This window comes from Salvelinus fontinalis, unplaced genomic scaffold (assembly GCF_029448725.1).
Source record: "Salvelinus fontinalis isolate EN_2023a unplaced genomic scaffold, ASM2944872v1 scaffold_0244, whole genome shotgun sequence".
Lineage (NCBI taxonomy): Eukaryota > Metazoa > Chordata > Actinopteri > Salmoniformes > Salmonidae > Salvelinus > Salvelinus fontinalis.
This window is the reverse complement of record NW_026600453.1, coordinates 185,795-199,649: the sequence shown is the minus strand read 5'-3', so window position 1 is coordinate 199,649 and position 13,855 is coordinate 185,795. Positions and strand designations below refer to the sequence as shown.

The 13,855-nt window shown below is 46.9% G+C and overlaps 2 protein-coding genes across 3 annotated transcripts in view; both read left to right on the top strand.

The window, feature by feature from the left end:
- Nucleotides 1–8,999, top strand: part of LOC129844867 (FERM domain-containing protein 6-like) — a 36,108-nt gene extending 27,109 nt beyond the window's left edge. Inside the window, exons 12-15 of the mRNA XM_055913030.1 lie at nt 1,973–2,281; nt 4,748–4,882; nt 7,351–7,421; nt 7,567–8,999. Coding sequence (XP_055769005.1) covers nt 1,973–2,281; nt 4,748–4,882; nt 7,351–7,421; nt 7,567–7,869 — 818 coding nt within the window. The 3' untranslated portion in view covers nt 7,870–8,999. The remainder of the gene's footprint in view (nt 1–1,972; nt 2,282–4,747; nt 4,883–7,350; nt 7,422–7,566) is intronic.
- Nucleotides 9,000–11,223: 2,224 nt separating this feature from the next.
- The window catches only part of LOC129844868 (probable methyltransferase TARBP1), a 40,024-nt gene continuing 37,392 nt past the window's right edge, over nt 11,224–13,855 (top strand). The window contains exons 1-4 of one of the 2 annotated variants that reach the window (XM_055913031.1): nt 11,224–12,318; nt 12,472–12,575; nt 12,691–12,760; nt 12,871–13,019. In XM_055913031.1, the coding sequence (XP_055769006.1) occupies nt 11,307–12,318; nt 12,472–12,575; nt 12,691–12,760; nt 12,871–13,019 (1,335 nt within the window). In that variant the 5' untranslated portion in view covers nt 11,224–11,306. Of the gene's footprint in view, nt 12,319–12,461; nt 12,576–12,690; nt 12,761–12,870; nt 13,020–13,855 lie in introns of both variants that reach the window. The other variant, XM_055913032.1, reaches the window with a different exon arrangement.

The following is a 13,855-nucleotide window of genomic DNA, read 5'->3' as shown; positions in this document are numbered from 1 at the left end:
CTCTATTCTCCTCTCCTCTATTCTCTCCTCTATTCTCCTCTCCTCTATTCTCTCCTCTCCTCTATTCTCTCCTCTCCCCTCTTCTCCTCCCCTCTCTTCTCCTCTTCTCCTCTCCTCTATTCTCCTCTCCTCTATTCTCCTCCCCTCTCTTCTCCTCTATTCTCTCCTCTATTCTCTCCTCTCCTCTATTCTGCTCCCCTCTCTATTCCCCCCCTCTCTATTCTCCTCTCCTCTATTCTCCTCTCCTCTATTCTCCTCTCCTCTATTCTCCTCTCCTCTATTCTCCTCTCCTCTATTCTCCTCCCCTCTCTTCTCCTCCCCTCTCTTCTCCTCCCCTCTTCTCCTCCCCTCTCTTCTCCTCCCCTCTTCTCCTCCCCTCTCTTTTCCTCTCCTCTATTCTCCTCCCCTCTCTTCTCCTCTATTCTCTCCTCTCCTCTATTCTCTCCTCTCCTCTATTCTGCTCCCCTCTCTATTCCTCCCCTCTCTATTCCTCTCCTCTATTCTCCTCTCCTCTATTCTCCTCCCCTCTCTTCTCCTCCCCTCTCTTCTCCTCCCCTCTCTTCTCCTCCCCTCTCTTCTCCTCCCCTCTCTTCTCCTCCCCTCTCTTCTCCTCCCCTCTCTTCTCCTCTCTTTTCCTCTCCTCTATTCTCCTCCCCTCTCTTCTCCTCTATTCTCTCCTCTCCTCTATTCTCTCCTCTCCTCTATTCTCTCCTCTCCTCTATTCTCCTCCCCTCTCTTTTCCTCTCCTCTCTCCTCCCTTCTCCTCTATTCTCTCCTCCCCTCTCTTCTCCTCCCCTCTATTATCCTCTCCTCTATTCTCCTCCCCTCTCTTCTCCTCTTCTCTCCTCTATTCTCTCCTCTCCTCTATTCTCCTCCCCTCTCTTCTCCTCCCCTCTTCTCCTCCCCTCTCTTCTCCTCTATTCTCCTCCCCTCTCTTTTCCTCTCCTCTATTCTCCTCCCTTCTCTTCTCCTCTATTCTCTCCTCTCCCCTCTTCTCCTCCCCTCTCTTTTCCTCTCCTCTATTCTCCTCCCTTCTCTTCTCCTCTATTCTCTCCTCCCCTCTCTTCTCCTCTATTTTCCTCCCCTCTATTCTCCTCCCCTCTCTTCTCCTCTATTCTCTCCTCTCCTCTATTCTCTCCTCTCCTCTATTCTCTCCTCTCCTCTATTCTCTCCTCTCCTCTATTCTCTCCTCTCCTCTATTCTCCTCCCCTCTATTCTCCTCCCCTCTATTCTCCTCTATTCTCTCCTCTCCTCTATTCTCTCCTCTCTTCTCTTCTCCTCTATTCTCTCCTCTCCCCTCTTCTCCTCCCCTCTCTTTTCCTCTCCTCTATTCTCCTCCCTTCTCTTCTCCTCTATTCTCTCCTCCCCTCTCTTCTCCTCTATTTTCCTCCCCTCTATTCTCCTCCCCTCTCTTCTCCTCTATTCTCTCCTCTCCTCTATTCTCTCCTCTCCTCTATTCTCTCCTCTCCTCTATTCTCTCCTCTCCTCTATTCTCTCCTCTCCTCTATTCTCTCCTCTCCTCTATTCTCTCCTCTCCTCTATTCTCCTCCCCTCTATTCTCCTCCCCTCTATTCTCCTCTATTCTCTCCTCTCCTCTATTCTCTCCTCTCCTCTATTCTCCTCTATTTTCTCCTCCCCTCTATTCTCCTCCCCTCTATTCTCCTCCCCTCTATTCTCCTCCCCTCTTCTCCTCCCCTCTATTCTCTCCTCTCCTCTATTCTCCTCCCCTCTATTCTCCTCCCCTCTATTCTCCTCCCCTCTATTCTCCTCCCCTCTTCTCCTCTCCTCTATTCTCCTCCCCTCTATTCTCCTCCCTTCTCTTCTCCTTTATTCTCTCCTCTCCTCTATTCTCCTCCCCTCTCTTCTCCTCTATTCTCTCCTCCCCTCTCTTCTCCTCTCCTCTGTGAATGAATGGCTTAATTTGAACATCCTCCTCCCCTCCTGTCCACCTCCCCTCTCTGTCCCCCTCCAGAGAAGAAGCGCTACAGGGAGTCGTACATCAGTGATGACCTGGATGTAGACCCTCCAGGGGGCAGCGAGGGGGGCAGCCCCGGCTTGTCCCGACACTCTACCTCCAGCTCGGGCATCGAGGCAGACCGCGATGCGACACGGCAACACAGCAGCATCTCCATGGAGATGGCGTCCATGGAGGAGGAGACTGGGCTGAGGAAGAGGATGGAGAAGTGTTTCAGTTCGGCGGCGAGTCACGGGAGTTCTCACACTTCGGGCGTGGACACGGGCAGCAAAGCACGCACTGATGAAGAGGAGTGGCAGGAGGAAGGTGAGAGAGGAGGTTAGAGTTTAAGGTATCAGTCGAAGTGTGTGTGTGTGTGTGTGTGTGTGTGTGTGTGTGTGTGAGAGACAGACAGAAAGTGGCAGTCTGATGGTGTGTATCTGATGCAGCTTGATCCAATATCTTAGGTCAGGCAACCTTACTCCTACGCAATGTATGGTGTCCATCCACTCTACCTGGAGTGGGTGAAAACAAGCTTTTGTGATGAAATTGAACTTCCTTGTGTTATGAAATACATTTGACCACGACAAATATGATTCTTCGTGTTCTGAATCGTTCAGTGGGGTCTTTGTCTGACGTATCATTCATATTATTAACATTATATCCAACCAGTTGGATTTCCTGACCTAATATATCCGAAAATAAGCAGAGCGGTGACAGAGCAGTGCAGCTTTCTCTGCTGTGACTTTTTGAGGATTTGACATGTTGTGGTTGTCTGCAAAGTTGTTTCTGCAGGTCACGAAAAGCAAAATTAACATCATGAGCTGAAATAAATGTTCCTTTGACATTTCAGAGATACGTTTGTTTTTCTGATAAATCTTCGAAAAAGAACAGGAACTTCACATTTAATATGGACAGTGTATAGTAAAATATGCAAATACTAAATGTCATGTCTCAAAATTGATATCTATCTTACCTCTATATTGTTTTATGTCCTCTGGATTTGAGAAGAAAAAGGACAAGTTCAACGGTGAGCCTGTCTGTAGAGTTGAGCGGCGAGCCTGTCTGTAGAGTTGAGCGGCGAGCCTGTCTGTAGAGTTGAGCGGCGAGCCTGTCTGTAGAGTTGAGCGGCGAGCCTGTCTGTAGAGTTGAGCGGCGAGCCTGTCTGTAGAGTTGAGCGGCGAGCCTGTCTGTAGAGTTGAGCGGCGAGCCTGTCTGTAGAGTTGAGCGGCGAGCCTGTCTGTAGAGTTGAGCGGCGAGCCTGTCTGTAGAGTTGAGCGGCGAGCCTGTCTGTAGAGTTGAGCGGCGAGCCTGTCTGTAGAGTTGAGCGGCGAGCCTGTCTGTAGAGTTGAGCGGCGAGCCTGTCTGTAGAGTTGAGCGGCGAGCCTGTCTGTAGAGTTGAGCGGCGAGCCTGTCTGTAGAGTTGAGCGGCGAGCCTGTCTGTAGAGTTGAGCGGCGAGCCTGTCTGTAGAGTTGAGCGGCGAGCCTGTCTGTAGAGTTGAGCGGCGAGCCTGTCTGTAGAGTTGAGCGGCGAGCCTGTCTGTAGAGTTGAGCGGCGAGCCTGTCTGTAGAGTTGAGCGGCGAGCCTGTCTGTAGAGTTGAGCGGCGAGCCTGTCTGTAGAGTTGAGCGGCGAGCCTGTCTGTAGAGTTGAGCGGCGAGCCTGTCTGTAGAGTTGAGCGGCGAGCCTGTCTGTAGAGTTGAGCGGCGAGCCTGTCTGTAGAGTTGAACGGTGAGCCTGTCAGTGGGCCTTAATTCTGACACGATGCTATTCTCCTGATTTATGACCACGTTTTCTTCTCTGGCCTCCATTGATTTAGTAGCCCTGATCTTGACCATCCTACAAGGGTAAAAACTCCAATTAGTTTAGAACGGATTATGATGGAGACATGAGGTTTGAACGATTGGTTTTCTTAGAGGATTGTCTACACAATTAACATATAGTTTTACCCATTGGTCAAAATATGTCTTTTTGATTGGACACCCTACTAGTCTCACTCACTCAACATAAAGATAGGTGTAGAACATCTGCCATGTTACTTGGTGAGTCATCAGAAGTGGAGCAACAGCAACATGGTTTGTCAGTGTTCTGGAATTCAGTGTTCAGGAAGTATGCTACTGGCATTCATCTCTTATCTTCACAAAAGTTTTAAAGATAAAGATTATGCAAAGATGTTTTACTCCCATCCTCCCACAGCCCACAGAATGACCTGTTTATGGTCTGCTGCCCTGTTACTCAAGTAATACACACACACACACACACACACACACACACACACACACACACACACACACACACACACACACACACACACACACACACACACACACACACACAGCCCACAGAATGACCTGTTTATGGTCTGCTGCCCAGTTACTCAAGTAATACACATACACATACATACACACACACACACACATGCATACATACACGTACACACACACACACATACCTGCGGTTTAGAATAAATACTCCATGTTCAGTTAACTGTGGCTGCATTCCAATATCCACACTAGAATACCACTTAGAATGCTTGCCAAATACTTTGCTTAATTCTACATGGTATGTTAGTGTGGTTATTAGAACAAAGACAGTTTTATTTGTGGATTCATTCCTCTGTTCCAGAGACACTTTCCATGACAGACTGACCAGGTGAATCACAGTGAAAGCTATGATCCCTTATTGATGTCACCTGTTGTGTATATCGCTTCATTCTAAGTGGAATACTACTGGACACATGGATCGTTCATTCAAGAGTAGTAATTCCACTAAGTATTCTGCTTCTCCTCTCCAGAGACCCAGCAGGCCAGCTTGGACAGTCCAGGAGAGGTTTCCGTGGACGACCCAGAGGAAATGCTGAGATTGGCTGAGCTGATTGAGGGCGTGTCGGTTGATTGTCCCGTGCTCACCTCAGAGACTCATTGTGAAGGTGAGTGAGGTTGATTGTCCCGTGCTCACCCCAGACACTCATTGTGAAGGTGAGTGAGGTTGATTGTCCCGTGCTCACCCCAGAGACTCATTGTGAAGGTGAGTGAGGTTGATTGTCCCGTGCTCACCCCAGAGACTCATTGTGAAGGTGAGTGAGGTTGATTGTCCCGTGCTCACCCCAGAGACTCATTGTGAGGTTGATTGTCCCGTGCTCACCCCAGAGACTCATTGTGAAGGTGAGTGAGGTTGATTGTCCCGTGCTCACCCCAGAGACTCATTGTGAAGGTGAGTGAAGTTGATTGTCCCGTGCTCACCCCAGAGACTCATTGTGAAGGTGAGTGAAGTTGATTGTCCCGTGCTCACCCCAGAGACTCATTGTGAAGGTGAGTGAGGTTGATTGTCCCGTGCTCACCCCAGAGACTCATTGTGAAGGTGAGTGAGGTTGATTGGCCTGTGCTCACCTCAGAGACTCATTGTGAAGGTGAGTGAGGTTGATTGTCCCGTGCTCACCTCAGAGACTCATTGTGAAGGTGAGTGAGGTTGTAAGCTATATGAGTTCTTATCACATTATATTGTAAGTATTTTAACAACTGACAACATATAGGACATTAGAGAAGTGTTTTGAATAACGTACTACCAAAACCTGCATTTGTTCTATATACACTGCTCAAAAAAATAAAGGGAACACTAAAATAACACATTCTAGATCTGAATGAATGAAATATTCTTATTAAATACTTTTTTCTTTACATAGTTGAATGTGCTGACAACAAAATCACACAAATTAAATGGAAATCAAATTTATCAACCCATGGAGGTCTGGATTTGGAGTCAGTCAAAATTAAAGTGGAAAACCACACTACAGGCTGATCCAACTTTCATGTAATGTCCTTAAAACAAGTCAAAATTAGGCTCAGTAGTGTGTGTGGCCTCCACGTGCCTGTATGACCTCCCTACAACGCCTGGGCATGCTCCTGAATAGGTGGCGGATGGTCTCCTGAGGGATCTCCTCCCAGACCTGGACTAAAGCATCCGCCAACTCCTGGACAGTCTGTGGTGCAAAGTGGCGTTGGTGGATGGAGCGAGACATGATGTCCCAGATGTGCTCAATTGGATTCAGGTCTGGGGAACGGGCGGGCCAGTCCATAGCATCAATGCTTTCCTCTTGCAGGAACTGCTGACACACTCCAGCCACATTAGGTCTAGCATTGTCTTGCATTAGGAGGAACCCAGGGCCAACCGCACCAGCATATGGTCTCACAAGGGGTCTGAGGATCTCATCTCGGTACCTAATGGCAGTCAGGCTACCTCTGGCGAGCACATGGAGGGCTGTGCGGCCCCCCAAAGAAATGCCACCCCACACCATGACTGACCCACCGCCAAACCAGTCATGCTGGAGGATGTTGCAGGCAGCAGAACGTTCCCCACGGCGTCTCCAGACTCTGTCATGTCTGTCACATGTGCTCAGTGTGAACCTGCTTTCATCTGTGAAGAGCACACGGCGCCAGTGGCGAATTTGCCAATCTTGGTGTTCTCTGGCAAATGCCAAACGTCCTGCACGGTGTTGGGCTGTAAGCACAACCCCCACCTGTGGACGTCGGGCCCTCATACCACCCTCATGGAGTCTGTTTCTGACCGTTTGAGCAGACACATGCACATTTGTGGCCTGCTGGAGGTCATTTTGCAGGGCTCTGGCAGTGCTCCTCCTGCTCCTCCTTGCACAAAGGCGGAGGTAGCGGTCCTGCTGCTGGGTTGTTGCCCTCCTACGGCCTCCTCCACGTCTCCTGATGTAGTGGCCTGTCTCCTGGTAGCGCCGCCATGCTCTGGACACTACGCTGACTGACACAGCAAACCTTCTTGCCACAGCTCGCATTGATGTGCCATCCTGGATGAGCTGCACTACCTGAGCCACTTGTGTGGGTTGTAGACTCCGTCTCATGCTACCACTAGAGTGAAAGCACCGCCAGCATTCAAAAGTGACCAAAACATCAGCCAGGAAGCATAGGAACTGAGAAGTGGTTTGTGGTCACCACCTGCAGAACCACTCCTTTATTGGGGGTGTCTTGCTAATTGCCTATAATTTCCACCTGTTGTCTATTCCATTTGCACAACAGCATGTGAAATTTATTGTCAATCAGTGTTGCTTCCTAAGTGGACAGTTTGATTTCACAGAAGTGTGATTGACTTGGAGTTACATTGTATTGTTTAAGTGTTCACTTTATTTTTTTTGAGCAGTGTATATATATCTGGGGGAAAGTACTACTGCTACTAGTTTAACTAGTTCTACTGAAAATTTAGCAGAGATGAGAGTTTGTTCATAAAGAACATTACAATTGAGTCTCATATGCCACCTAGTGGCCTGGGAATGATATGATATTTCAGATTCTTGCATTCCTGAATTGAAATGTGAGTGTAAAATGGAGTCCAAATACCTGCCTCTAGCTGACTACAGTGATGTCATTTTAACAGGATTCAAGGGGGATCAGGTAGACAGAGATGAAGACCTGGTGACACTACGCAGCAAAGATACCCTGGGACAGGTAAGACCCCTATCCTCCTCCTCGGTCTTCCTCTTCCTCCTCCTCCTCCTCCTTTCTCAGGATAATCCATGTTTCCTCTCCTTCCATCACTTATTACTTTCATAAACTCACTCTCTCGCTTTCTTTCTCTCTCTCTGTATTGCAGATCCTGAAGTCAAGATCCCATTGCGTGGACCGCCACAGCCAGAGTCTGGATGACGTTCGCCTCTTCGCCCCTCCCGCCCCCCTCGGCACGACTCTACCCCCTGACTCCTCCCACAGCTACACCTTTGGCCTGCCCCTCCCGGACTCCCAGAGTAACGCTAAGAGCCCCCCAGGGTGTAACAACGGGGGCTACTATCTCCCCATCCACTGCCCGGCTAAGGGCACCTTCTATGGACACAGGTCTATGAACTGCCTGTCTCTGGATCTACTGGGAGACGAACAGCTGTTGGAGTTTATACTGTAGAACAACACAGAGGACCAATGTCCTTCTTCAAGCCTATTCTCTACCTACATCCCCCTCCAATGAAACTGTAGGATACAGGGGAGTGGCTGCATGCAGCGATTGTTCTAACTGTAGAACGTAACGTTTTTACACAACCGGGCCAAACTGTACTGTGCTGGCCTGGTTACATCAAGGACCATGGATGGCCCTCTTCATGCCTGTGCTCTACTGTATGACTCAGATACAGGGGAGAGACTGCACAGAGATGTTGGAGGACTTTATGGACATTTTTAAGAGGAGAGAAGAAGTCTGACATCGATTGGTATTGGTAGCATTCATTGTGAAACGGAAGGAGGCCATCGCTTTCAATAATTATCCCAATACAGACCATACTCTACATATTTATTGAACATGTTTGATACTTTTTGTTTTACCTTTTGTAGATACTTTGTACATAATTGTCTTATATTTTCAACTATTTTACTATATTTTTTTACTTTGAGGTACTAACACATTGTAACCATATCAATAACTGTAAATTATACACAGCTGTATGTAAATAGGGGTGAACATTGCATTTCTTCAGTTTCTTAATTGGTGTTTGTGTGAATCGTGGCATAGTTTGAACCAGGAGTATCTCTAGCAGTACTTTATGGTCTGTTGTGAAGAGCAAAGGACTTTACTGCACGTTGACATCCTGTGTACATTTAAATGTATCATCATTACATTATTAAAAATAACCAACAGCATTTTTAATCTTATGTTTTGCTTTTGTTTCCCTTGTATGTCAGTTTGTCTATAAAAAAGAATGCTCTGAAATGACCATCACATATACAAGATGGTGTATTTTGTCGTGATGATATTACAAGTCTGCCATAGCTGCAACAATGTATTATCCTTTTTTTTTTTTTTTGTATCTAAAACTCAAAAAATGAAAATGTAAAAAACAGTTCAACATGCTTGCACTGTTTGACAATCTTACATTCACTCCTGTGTCAAACTACCTGTGTATTAAATATATTTCTAAATGTTTTCTTTCTATACTAAGAAAGTAAAAACCTATAAGTAGAGCAGCACATTACTATGAACTATTTCTGTGATTGTCTTCATGCACACTGGAATGATTATATAAATAAAGCAATGATGACGAATCTCTCCGTACGTTGCTCAACGCACATATTAGGGTCAAATCAAATCAAATGTTATTGGTCACATACACATATTTAGCAGATGTTATTGCGCGTGTAGCGAAATGCTTTTGTTCCTAGTTCCAACAGTGCATTATTATCTAACAATTCCCAACAATACACAAATCAGTTGTCTTTTATATTGGTCCATTACCTCTTTGTTACTGTAGTGTGTAAATGGTGCACTTTGGATTAGATACGATAAGCCTAAATACTGATCTCTTTTTTGATACAATACATTCAATGGCAGTGATATTCAATGTCGGTTGCGACCCCTAGTGGGGCTGAGGGGAAACTGCAGTGGTGTCGCCAAACAAACATTTAAGAGTATGGATTATTGTATTTACATTTACATTTAAGTCATTTAGCAGTATGGGACAATATACGTTTTTGAGAAAGATATTTAGAAAAATTTAATTTGATAATGTATTTATTGGTTTCTTTTCATTTTGATAAGAGAAATATTACGAATTTTAGGTTATTTGATGTAAAAATCGAATGTACTGATTTTAAGGTCATGAGTTTGAAATTATATTGGCATGGGGTGATGTCATTAGGAAATCATTGTGAAAACAATTTGGTCCCCAGAAATTCTGTCAGAAATAAATGGGGTTCCCTCTGAAAACGTTTTGAAGGCCACTGGTCTATGGAATGATCTTAATACTAATCCAAGGAAATAGTGACATTATTTCTCCAGTTTATTTGCTAGTTTTTGAATGTTTTTGTTGATTTGCTCAAGAACACTCTCCTTCCAATGAAAGGCATAACTATTGTAGTGATTGATAGTAGAAACAAATACAACAAGTGAGTTATAGTGGTGTCTATTGGTGCCATCTATTGGTGTGTTCTATTGGTGTGTTGTATTGGTGTGTGTTGTATTGGTGTGTTTTCTATTGGTGTGTGTTGTATTGGTGTGTGTTGTATTGGTGTGTGTTGTATTGGTGTATATTGTTATGCGTTGATGCTGAAAAGTATCTCCTGATCCACTGAATCTCAATAGATCACATGAGCTTCATATGTGACCCAATGCATTTACTGCTACTCCTGCAATCGCCCTGCCTCAACCCCCCAACACAATCAGTCTGATGTCCTGCCTCAACCCCCCAACACAATCAGTCTGATGTCCTGCCTCAACCACCCAACACAATCAGTCTGATGTCCTGCCTCAACCACCCAACACAATCAGTCTGATGTCCTGCCTCAACCACCCAACACAACCAGTCTGATGTCCTGCCTCAACCACCCAACACAATCAGTCTGATGTCCTGCCTCAACCACCCAACACAACCAGTCTGATGTCCTGCCTCAACCACCCAACACAATCAGTCTGATGTCCTGCCTCAACCACCCAACACAACCAGTCTGATGTCCTGCCTCACCACCCAACACAATCAGTCTGATGTCCTGCCTCAACCACCCAACACAATCAGTCTGATGTCCTGCCTCAACCCCCCAACACAACCAGTCTGATGTCCTGCCTCAACCACCCAACACAGTCTGATGTCCTGCCTCAACCACCCAACACAATCAGTCTGATGTCCTGCCTCAACCCCCCAACACAATCAGTCTGATGTCCTGCCTCAACCACCCAACACAGTCTGATGTCCTGCCTCAACCACCCAACACAATCAGTCTGACTGTCCTGCATGTTGCACCAAGTGCACCTGCCATTAATAGAGCGAGAGAAAGAGAGGCTTTGTATCTGACAATAATTATTTTGGGCTCCCAAGTGGTGCAGTGATCTAAGGCACTGCATCTCAGTGCAAGAGGTGTCACTACAGTTCCTGTTTCGAATCCAGGCCGTGTCACATCCGGCCGTGATTGGGAGTCTTATAGGGCCGCGCACAATTGGCCCAGCGTCGTCCGGGTTTGGCCGGGGTAGGCCATCATTGTAAATAGAATTTGTTCTTAACTGACTTGCCTAGTTAAATAAAGGTTACATGTGAGTGGTCAGTGGTGTGGGTCTGTCTCAGATTAGGGATGTTTGAAATATAAAACACTTTTTTCACTGCAGGTAATATATATATAGAGAGTTGTATAGAGTACAATAATTCCTTCTTCTCAGGTTAAGTGAGCCACATGTATTTATATACATATTTGCAAATATGGTGCAGTTGGGCTAGTTTGAAGCTTTGGGTTGCTAAATAGTTTATTTCTCTCGCGAGAGTTGCGTTTGGCAACAGTGAGTGACGTATCAGGAAGTTTACATACCGACAGGAAACAAGAGGTCATGTGTGAATCTCTGTGAACACATTGAAGTAGACTTTTGAAATGTCTTCTATTTTAATCAATGCCCTTTTATCAAGTTGCCATGATCCGGATACTTTGTTTAACACGTTGTGCTGGCCAACTGACTCGTGGCCGGACACAGAAAGAGTAGAGGCACTGACAACGTTTATTGACGGAATTAGTAAACTACCCCAGTCTGACACATCTGACGATGGCGACAAAGTTGCCTTTTCAGCTGCAAAAAGAGACATCTTTCTCCGAAAAGTTGAATCGATCATTTGGACACAATGTTTACCACTTCTCTTGAAAGTTTCTAACGGAGACGGGGCATGCAAAGGTAAACGTGTGCAAGATGGAAGGGATGAAATCACCATCGCTGTGTGCAGGCTTCTTTCTGTCTGCATCAACACACTGTGTGACGCGGCAGTTTCGGGGCGAGTCGCCCGCGCTGTCCTGCCATCCTTCCAGCAGGCAGACGGGGAGACGGAGGAAGAGCTTCCCGGACAGGGTGAGGGGCGGCTGGGTATCGACGTGGCTATCGAAGCCATGTCAGTCATCCTACCCACTCTCTCATCCAACGAAGAATTGACCACGTCGATCCTCTCATCTGCCCTGTCCTGTATCAAGACGTTATCGGATACTCTGGTCTCCAAAATCACCGTTCGGCTTATTTTCACTCTCCTCAACTGCTACAGCGAGGATGGGATAGCGAGTAAACTCCAGTTCATTTTAGAGGATTTGTGTAGCTGGCACAAGAGTGACAGCTCAAACACGGACTCACCTGTGGTGACAGAACGCACTTTGCTGTGTTTAACAACTCTCTCGGACTATCTCTTCTCTCCGGCTAAACTACAGCAACACACCCTTCCTCAAAGTCTGAGCTATACTCGACCTGACCCTCGTCGTTCTCTGCAGTTCTGGAGGATTCTACAAGATGGACTGACGCACAAAGACAACGTGTCCCGGAAGCGGGCGTTGTACCTACTGAAAAGGTGTGTCGCTCTGTCAGAGGATGAGGCGGTTGACTTTCCAAGCAGTTCAGTGTCAAGTGAAGGTAAGATGCTGATACATGTGACTGACATTCAGACAGACAAGCTTGATTATAATATTAACCATATTAAAATACTTTCTTCACCATACAGAATAATACGCAAGTCTCTAAAACTGTATAGTTTAACCTAATTGTAACTATGTGAGACCTTTGCAGTTAATGAGGAGATCATATTCAGATGGGCCCCAGACAGATGCAAGCTGCTCAGAGAGTTCTGGGAGGACTATGCCTTGGTTATGGAGACACTGGAGGAGAACCAGGTAAGTTATAATATGGATATCACTTGCTATGAAACCCCTCTTCATAATGCATTATACATTTATAACACCATTATGACGTCGTAAAGAACTATGACCTTTCCTCTGTGTTGTGTAGATTCATGTGGTCCGCCCTGTGCTCAACAGAATCCATACGTTGATCCAAACAGCAGCGAATGATAGTCAAGGTGATGTGTGTGTGTGTGTGTGTGTGTCTCTCTCAACCATAAGGTGACAACCCAAACCTTTTAAATCCCGCTAAATACTGCCTACCAATCGTCCGTCTGTCTTCTCTCAGGCGTCAGTCTGTTCCACCCGTCATGGCTGCTGGGTGTGTACCAGCGTATGTTCCACAGTGAGAACAAGTCCGTGATGAGAGAGGGAGTGGATCACCTGCTGGAACTCCAGGTGCTCCGACGTCCTGCCTTCGCCCTGGCCTTCTCACAGGTACCTGGTACAGTTGTCAGTCAGTGTTAGAACATCAACCCAGACTCCAGGTGCTCTGACACCCTGCCTTCGCCCTGGCCTTCTCACAGGTACCTGGTACAGTTGTCAGTCAGTGTTAGAACATCAACCCAGACTCCAGGTGCTCTGACACCCTGCCTTCGCCCTGCCTTCGCCCTGGCCTTCTCACAGGTACCTGGTACAGTTGTCAGTCTGTGTTAGAACATCAACCCAGACTCCAGGTGCTCTGACGTCCTGCCTTCGCCCTGCCTTCGCCCTGGCCTTCTCACAGGTACCTGGTACAGTTGTCAGTCAGTGTTAGAACATCAACCCAGACTCCAGGTGCTCTGACGTCCTGCCTTCGCCCTGGCCTTCTCACAGGTACCTGGTACAGTTGTCAGTCAGTGTTAGAACATCAACCCAGACTCCAGGTGCTCTGACGGCCTGCCTTCGCCCTGGCCTTCTCACAGGTACCTGGTACTGTTGTCAGTCAGTGTTAGAACATCAACCCAGACTCCAGGTGCTCTGACGCCCTGCCTTCGCCCTGCCTTCGCCCTGGCCTTCTCACAGGTACCTGGTACAGTTGTCAGTCAGTGTTAGAACATCAACCCAGACTCCAGGTGCTCTGACGTCCTGCCTTCGCCCTGCCTTCGCCCTGGCCTTCTCACATTTAACCCTTATTTTACCAGGGAAGTTGAATGAGAACACATTCTCATTTACAGCAGTGACCTGGGGAATAGTTACAGGGGAGAGGAGGGGGATGAATGAGCTGATTGGAAGCTGGGGATGATTAGGTGACTGTGATGCGGATGATTAGGTGACCGTGATGGGGATGATAG